The sequence below is a fragment of the Aegilops tauschii genome, chromosome 2, assembly GCF_002575655.3.
Source record: "Aegilops tauschii subsp. strangulata cultivar AL8/78 chromosome 2, Aet v6.0, whole genome shotgun sequence".
Lineage (NCBI taxonomy): Eukaryota > Viridiplantae > Streptophyta > Magnoliopsida > Poales > Poaceae > Aegilops > Aegilops tauschii.
The window spans coordinates 44,613,367-44,622,069 of NC_053036.3; the positions used below are offsets into that span (position 1 = coordinate 44,613,367).

At 48.9% G+C, this 8,703-nt stretch overlaps 1 protein-coding gene across 3 annotated transcripts; it reads right to left on the bottom strand.

Annotated features, from left to right (window-relative positions):
* On the bottom strand, nt 1-8,436 carry LOC120974916 (uncharacterized). 3 transcript variants are annotated; one of them, XM_073507891.1, is made up of 3 exons: nt 7,802-8,436; nt 7,466-7,609; nt 1-5,718 (listed from the first exon to the last, which is right to left on the bottom strand). In XM_073507891.1, the coding sequence occupies exon 3, from the start codon at nt 3,620-3,622 to the stop codon at nt 2,237-2,239; it is 1,386 nt and encodes a 461-aa protein (XP_073363992.1). In that variant the 5' UTR covers nt 3,623-5,718; nt 7,466-7,609; nt 7,802-8,436; the 3' UTR covers nt 1-2,236. The 3 variants fall into 3 exon arrangements, with proteins under 3 accessions (XP_073363992.1, XP_073363991.1, XP_073363990.1); XM_073507890.1 differs by having other exon boundaries at nt 1-5,076; nt 7,707-8,435; XM_073507889.1 differs by having other exon boundaries at nt 1-5,076; nt 7,802-8,434.
* Nucleotides 8,437-8,703: the final 267 nt, after the last annotated feature.

The window sequence follows — 8,703 nt, forward strand, 5'->3', positions numbered from 1 at the left end:
TTTTGTTTTGTTTTTACCCTTTTACTTATTTTTCCTTTTTCCTGTTTTATTTTTAGTCCCATCTTATCTAAGTTTTATAAAGACACAAAAGTTGTACCAAAATCAGTATTACTAATTATACCTCTTATACTAAAGTTTAAACCCCTAGATAAAATATTTTAACATTTTATAATTAACGAAAGGCATTTATTAAATTTGTTATGTTGTTGTTTCATTCCCATTTGAGCATTTAAACATTTTTATAAAAGTGCGGTTTCTCCACCATAATTACCTATGCATTATTTGGCTCACTCCGAACATTTTAGTTTTAATATTTGAAATCTTTTATTGTTTGCTTGATTTTGAATTTGAATTCGAATCGGTTTCGAACTAACGCGAGATTAGCAACAGTAATCGAGGTGACGTGGCATCATTAGCAGAGGGTTACTGTAGCTTAATTATCCGGGCGTCACAATTCTCCTCCACTACAAGAAACCTCGTCCCGAGATTTAAGAGGGGAGCAAGGGGGAAGGGATTTGGTTACGAAATTCTAACGGGTCTTCCCGATGTTGGTTGCTCTTCTCGAAGAGGTCAATCCAATACGTTGATGCCTTCATTCCTCCGCTCCAGGTCATCATGATGAAGTTGTCCTCCTTTCTTCAAGAACTCCATCGTAGGTATGAAGGACAAGGGGTAACTTCGGAAGAACGGACCGCTACAATGTTGCTTATCTGGTAGATAACATCAGGAAAGGTGGCGGAAAGTAACTCTCGAATCGAACCTTAAGAAAATATCAAGAGAAAAGTAAGTAGGTACCATGGGAAGTTTCGAGCGGGTAGGCAATCGTTCGATGCCTGAAACGGAGTGTGAAAAGGGGTTTAGAGCAACGAGAATAAGTATTGCGTCTGATACCAGAATAGATTAGTAGGCAGGTGACCCGTGAATTACATACGAAGCCGAGCGCGAGGAATAACTATGACAATAGGGTGTACAGGAGAGTCAGGTTTCGATCCTGTGGAACTATGGGTTATGGGCCTACTATGTGGGTTAAAAGTAGGAAGGGCGATGACGTCTTGCACGATCATGTAAGCAAGGCATGTCAGAGGATAGCCTATCAGTTATGTCGGCAACAACATCGGTACCAAGGGCGAGGGACGAAGAGAACCATTTTCCTGCTCGTTGAACGAGGCGGACCAATAGGCAAAGTTCTCATCCATCGGTGGCTACCGGAATGTCATCAACAATAGTAACAGGGTCTTGCTGACAGAATTGTACACCGTGGTGTTTACATAAGCAGGAGAATATATACTGCTTAGATCATATAGATCACAAGAAAGGTTAAACCAAACAATGTAAAGTAAAATATGATCATCACATTAATCAGACCAATGGAAAGGAAAAAAGTGGTTATACTCATGTATTAGAGTATATCTTTCCTAAGGAAAGGCGGAGCAAGGTATTAAGGATAGGGCTCCAAGTAGGTAACCATTTAGGTAAGGGGAGAGGAATTTCATGACATTACCCAAACAACAGTGTTTGAATAATTGATAAAGAAAATTTAGCATTGTGCTTCAAATGTTCTTATTGATGATAGGAGTACCATATACATGCTTCGAGATAGCATTGACATGGTCATCAAGTGAAGATCAAACTTAGGATACCGGAAGGATCCATCAGAAACAACTTGTAGAATAAGTCTTACAATTTCCTCATGGAAGAACGGATAACCTTGCTAATAAGGAAACTATAATAGCAGGTCATCCGGCCAGGTGTGTTGGGCATGCCATCACCTTACCGGGTCATAAAAGACCAGTGTTATAACTCTTGGAAAAATGTTACAACCATCATATCTGACCGAGATTCAGATCTGATCGGTCTTAGGATACCTCAGACTCAGGATGCCTGAGAAGAAAAGGTGCAAAACAAATTGACGAGACGACATTGTAAGATTCTCGGGAAATTTACTACGGAAGCGAGTTCCGAAACAAAAGCTCATCATTAAACCAACGAAGGGATAAGGAGGTAGCTGATGAACTCAGCGACAATTCATCGAGACTTCCAAAAGATGGGTTTCCACAATTATGTGAACAAGGAGATAACATTAGTCAGATCAAATGATATAATGATGTATGCTTGAGGAAAACATACACAGATAAACATTGGTTGAAAGGTGCACCCGAAATATGGGCTTAAGTAGGATGATCAATGTTAGAATGGTGGTTCGATAACCAATGGTCTAAGAATGAAATATCAACCATTAACTCCGAAGTAATAGGACCTTTTCAAAAGCCTTTTGTTGTTTCACAGCAATCTTAGCAAGTTTAGAGTAGCTGGGCTTGAGGTTTTCATCAGATTCATCCTCACTAAATTCAGAGGAGGTATATTTGAGTACCTTGGCACCCTTTGCCATGAAGCAATAGGTGGGAGCGTAATCATCATTGTATTCATCAGCCTTGTTGGTGAAGCCATTTTCTTCAGAGTTGAAGATGGACTTGCTGACGAAAGCAGTAGCGAGAGCTAGGCTCGCCACACCATACTCGGACTCCTCAGATGCCCCATCTTCCTCATGTTCCTCAGATTCAGCCTCAGAGTCCATTTCCTTGCCAATGAATGCTCGAGCCTTCTTGGAGCTGCTTTTCTTGTGAGATGAAGACTTCAAGGATTTTGATGATGAAGACTTTGAAGATTTCTTCTTCTTCTTTGAGTCATCAGAACTGTAGTCCTTGTAATTCTTCTTCTTCGATTCCTTTTCCCACTGAGGACAGTCTTGAATGTAGTGACCAGGTTTCTTGCACTTGTGACATAGCCTTTTCTTGTAGTCACTGGATGAGGAATCATTGCTCCTTGAGGTCTTTCCAAAGCGACCACGTCTTGAGAACCTCTGGAATTTCTTCACGAGAAGTGCTAGCTCCTGGCTCAGTTCTTCAGGATCACCAAGGCTACTACCTGAATCTTCACCTTCAGATTCAGATACAGCCTTAGCCTTCAGGGCACGAGGTCTGCCATAGCTCGAACCATAGAGATCTCTCTTCTCAGCAAGCTGGAACTCATGAGTGTTTAGCCTCTCGAGGATATCAGCAGGATCAAGTGACTTGTAATCAGCACATTCTTGTATCATCAATGCCAGAGTATCAAATGAGGAATCAAGCGATCTCAGCAATTTCTTCACCACCTCATGGTCAGTGATGTCGGTGGCACCAAGGGCTTGAAGCTCATTTGAGATGTCAGTGAGACGATCGAAGGTTTGTTGAACATTTTCATTGTCGAGTCTTTTGAAGCGATTGAAGAGATTGCGAAGAACGTCAACACGAGAGTCACGTTGAGTTGAGACTCCTTCATTCACTTTGGACAGCCTATCCCAGATAAGCTTAGCAGTTTCCAAAGCACTCACTCTTCCATACCGCCCTTTGCTCCGATGGCCACATATGATGTTCTTCACTTGAGAATCGAGTTGCTTGAATCTCTTCACATCTGTAGTGTTCAGAGAAGGTGTGACTGAGGGAACACCATTTTCCACAACATACCAGAGATCGTTATCAATTGCCTCAAGTTGCATTCGCATCTTATTCTTCCAGTAGGGGTAGTCCGTCCCATCGAAGGTAGGACACCCCCCAGAGACCTTGATCATATCTGCGGTCGACATAACTAAAAATCCAGGTGGTTAAACCAAAATCACACAGAACAAGGGAGTACCTTCCTCTGATACCAATTGAAAGTGCGTTATATCTACTAGAGGGGGTGAGTAGGCGATTTTTATGAATTCTTCACTGAGGAATTTGCGGGTGAGGAAATTCCTTAGCGAAGAACTACTTGCAGCAGAATAAGTACTCAGATGTAAACATAACAGAACATAGGCATGGTCATCATGATGAAATGAAGACAAACACAGAGTACAGAAAGCCTAATCACAGGATAAAACAGGATGAAGACAAACAGACTGAAGAAATTGAACTGAGAAAATTGAGAAAGTCTTCAGTCAAAGTCTTCAAACAGATATGAATAAGTGCACACCACAGTTATGAGGAAATGAAAGAGTTGAGAAAATAGAACCAGTTGGCTTGGTGAAGACAATGATTTGGTAGACCAGTTTCAACTGTTGTCTCAGTTGTACGTCTGGTTGGAGCGGCTAGGTATTTAAACCTGAGGACACACAGTCCCGGACACACAGTCCTCACCATATTCTCCTTGAGCTAAGGTCACACAAACCTCGCCCAATCACTCGTGGTAAGTCTTCAGGTGACTTCCAAACCTTCACAGACTAGGTCACTCGGCGATCCACAATTCCTCTTGGATGCTCTAGACCATGACGCCTAACCGTCTGGAAGAAGCACAGTCTTCAAAAATAACAAGCATCGGATCCACGCAGGATCAATCTCTTCAGTGATGCTCAATCACTTTGGGTTTGTAGGTGTTTGGGTTTGGGTTTTTCCTCACTCGGTGATTTTCGCTCAAAGTCCTCGGAGGATGGGATGCTCTCAAATGACAAGTGTCAGTTTCTCTCGGAGCAGCCAACCAGCTAGTGGTTGTAGGGGGCGGCTATTTATAGCTAGGGAGCAGCCCGACATGATAAGACATAAATGTCCTTCAATGATATGACCGTTAGGTGGGTAGATATTTTTGGACAGCTGGCGCGTAGCGCAGCAACGGTCGGATATTTGAGGTTCAAAATCCTCAGGGCTATCATGTTCCTCACTGTGTAGGCAATCCGCACTGGCGAATTCCTAACTCCTCAGTCAGAACAAATTCCTCAGAGACCAGAAGAACTTCGTCTCTGTCACTAAAGAAAATGACTAAACTGTATGAGATTTTCAATGGTTTCACTCGAAGGGATTGGTAGGTGTAGGATTTTGAGTTGAGCATCACATGGAAATTTTTCCTTAGTATTTCCTCGACCCCCTTTAACAGTACGGTGTTTCCTATGACTCAAGAAAGAGAAAATGAAACTACGAAAACAAAAGTCTTCACGCTTCATGTTCTTCGAATGAATAACAAGTCTTCAAGGTTACATCAATTTCTTCACTTTCAAAGTCGACGAAGATGATGTAGGGGTCGCAGCAGCGCTCGTCGATCAGGCAGCAGCAGCAAAGCACGGCTAAACTGCACAGCAGGAAAGGAAAGCACACAGCGAGTGAATACGCTGATCAGTCAGTTTGTGCTAGTGGGCTGCAAATCTACTACATTTTATTGTGCAATGTCAGGTCAGTTTGTGTAGCTAAACTGCTAGCAATGAACCGAGCAAGTGCATATATACTGCTCGTGAGCACGACTGATTTTTTAATCAGTCTAAATTAAGACCGCAAGACCATTTTCTCGCACGGGAAGGTTACACTGTGTACTTCTTCAGAATAATCCAATCATTTTACGACAAAACCAAATATGTTGCAGAATAAAAAATCTACAAGGTGAATAGTAGGAGCTAAGTTTTCAAAGAATGTATCACTTTCAGCTACACAAAGAATGCCCATCCTCAAGAAAACAATTATAATTTGGAGCTAAGGTACATTTCCGCAAACACGTAGTAGATGCAAGGATGACCAAGAGCCAGTGCATTACCCAAGCCAAGCCCTTGAGCCGTAGGTTACCAAATTTATCATACAATGTCATGGGCTCGAGCAAGTCGTAGCATCGTTCCATGTACACCTCGTAGTAGGAGATCTCGACGGAGCACCAGGTGCCAATACAGCACGATAGGATTGTCGCGACCGACAAGGGGATGAGCCCCGGCAGATCTTCACTGCCCTGCGTAACAACCAGGTTTGTTTCAGCTAGTCTGGCATTTCGTCAAACAAGTTAGAGCATCTCCAGCCGCGCCCCCAACAGGCCCTCCCAGGCGTTTTTGCCGCACCGGCGCCGAAAAAAAGGCCCAGTCGCGCCCCCAGAAGCCCTTTTTTGCCGGCTCGGGCCGAAACTTGTGCCGGCGCCCCAGCGCCAGCACAAGCGAAAAGGGCGCGTGGGTCTGCCCTGTCGGCGAGTCGAGCGCCTCTTCCCGCCGTTTCTTCTGGCTTTTCCCCCACTTCCCTCTCATTCTTCCCCTTTCTCCCGCCAATCTCCCTCCCGCTCGCCTCCCAACCGGCCGCCATGCCACCGAAGAAGTACGTCGTCCCCCGCGCCGCGGCAACCGCGACCGCCTCCGTCACCCAGCCGAAGCAGAGGAAGCCGAGGGTGCCGCCGTCCAAGCCACCAGGCATGACAAACGCCGATTGGAGGGCGGAAGTTCAGCGACGGGAGACTGTCACCGCCGACCGGCGGAACAGGGCGATCGCCAAGAAGGCCCGTGACAACGCGGCGCGTGCGGCTACGGCTTCGGCGGACCAAGCCTAGGTCGAGGCGACTCGCGCGGGGATGATGAATCCACCCGACAGCCACGCCCAGTACGCGCCCTGGGGCCAGTAAGGCGTCGGCTCTCCGTCGCCGCAGCCATGGGGATCGCCGAGGAGGTCGCGGCTCGCCCGGAGAGCGGCGCCAGCGTTGAGGATCAGGTATGGCACGCCGGTCTCCCGCCTCTCTTCGCCATGTGCGCACGCCAACTATTTGTTCCTCCGTGCAGTTGTTGCGCATATTCGCCTTGTATCAGCAGGGCAACAACGACGCCGAGTTCAAGTACCTCCATGTTTACAAGCGCATTGACATGTGCGAGAAGTGGGCGGAAGTCCGGCGTACCATCGACAAGGCCAAGGAGACCTACAAGCCGGACGCACTGACTCCGGGCGCATCAGAAGGGCGGTCGGACGGCAACAAAGGTTCCAAGAGGGGGAAACACGCCGACGCGGCCACCGCTCGAGTGCAGGAGTCCATCAAGCACTGCCTCGCCGACGCACAGGCCCGGGCCGCCCTTCGTGAAGAGAAAACCGAGGCGCAGTGGTCGGCGTTGATGTCGAGCAGCACCGTCAAGCTCGACCTACTCTGGACCAACGTCGCCACGAAGAAGAGAAACACCGACTTGGCTTTCCTGCTGGGCGGGGCGGACATGCTCCAGAGCAACGACGAGGCGGTCAAGGCATGGTACTTGGCGGAGCGTGGCCTCATCCTGAACCAGCTTCCCTCGACGACGACGCCCACGCCGACGCCGCCGCCAAGTCCGAGCGATGATGCCGCCGAGACTCCCCGCAGCACAGAAGCCACGTCGACGCCGCCCAGCACGGAACCGCCGCCAAGCCCGTGCACGCCGACTCCGCCGACGCCGGAGGCCGACCTCGCCGTCTGATGCGCACGCGCGTCTTTCTGCTTTTTGTACTTTTTTGTACGCCAAACTTTTCATTCGATCACCGAACTTGTGGCCGCTTGATCGCCGGATTTGTGACGTCTATTTTGTGAGCAGGAATGGCTGCGTTTGAATTTGCCACGGCTGGGGGCGTGGCTGGGAGCTAGGTCGCCCCCAGGGGCCGATCTAGCACCGGCTCACCCCAGGCCGCTCTTTTTAGGCTCCCTAGGGGGCTGAACGGCTGGAGATGCTCTTATGGGCAAGATCAGAAGAATGGAATGGCACCTGCATGGTGTAGGTCTTGCCGCTGTCCGTCGCTCCATAGGCAAACACGGTCGCGTTGATGCCCTCGAAGATGCCCGGGATCAAACAAATGTCTGATCCATGCTCCAGTGGAGGCTCGGGCTCCACCCTCTAATCCAGCGGCGCCTGCAGAAAGATAGAGAGAGTCAAACCGAGACAGAGGGCGCAACAGGAGCAGTCCTTTACCAATCCCAGCAAATAAGCCAAGCGGATAAGAATTTACAGATTGGAACTCCAGCAAATAAGCAGCCCCAGGGGCGCCAGGCCAAAACGAAGGGATTAGAGGCATGGCCTGGAGCAACAGGAGCAGTCCTTTACCAATCTGCAGTCAGCGGCCACGGCGGGACGCGGGAAGCAGCACGTCCGTTGGGCATGGAGGCGGCGTCGGGGCGGAAGGGGGCAGTGCGTGCGGTGGAGGTGGAGGCAGAGGCAGAGCTCCATGCCGGAGGTGCTGGTAGGTGGGTCAATGGGAGGGAGAGGGCGGGTGGTGCTGCTGGCGATGGGCGGGCGCAGTCCAGCGCGATGCCAGCCGCGTCTGCCATGGCATCCGATGGAGGCGACGCCGAGCATGGGCAGCTCCGCGGGGCTCCACTCGTAGTAGGCGCAGCCCTCGCCGCCGTAGGCCTTGGCCGGCAGCCTCAGGGTCAGAAGGGATGGGTGGGATCGAAGGGCCCCGAGATGTTGGCGACACCGCCGCGGATCGGGATCTGGATAGGGTGCGAGAGAGAGTGAAACGGCCGGTGTGGGTGGACGGTGGGAGATGATGTGGTGGGGTGGAGGGCGGGAGAGCGATGCGGTGGGATCCCATCGGCGGGAGATGGATGCGATGGGATCCCATCGGCGGTAGCCGCCGTCTTCGATCTAGATCGGGGAGAGGAAGAGAGAGAGGTGGCGGCGCGTGGAAGGACAAAGGGGATCGAGCGAGGAGAGTGTGCCACGGGCTACTAGGGTTTGGGTCGGGTTACAGAGAGGTGGGTGACGGACGTTGGATCTGTTGTGTGTGGACGGCTCAGATCAGCTACAGTGGGGTGATCCGTGGGAAGAGTCATGATTGGTTTAGAACATCTATGATATAAAATAGTTTCTAAGTGCTGAAAATAGGGGGATTTTGTGAAGCAACTATCAAAAATATTTTGTAAAAGAGTACCACTAAAATTTTCACTTGAATTAGACCACATTTTATGGATGATCGTCAATTTTCATGCATCTTCTATCTTTCT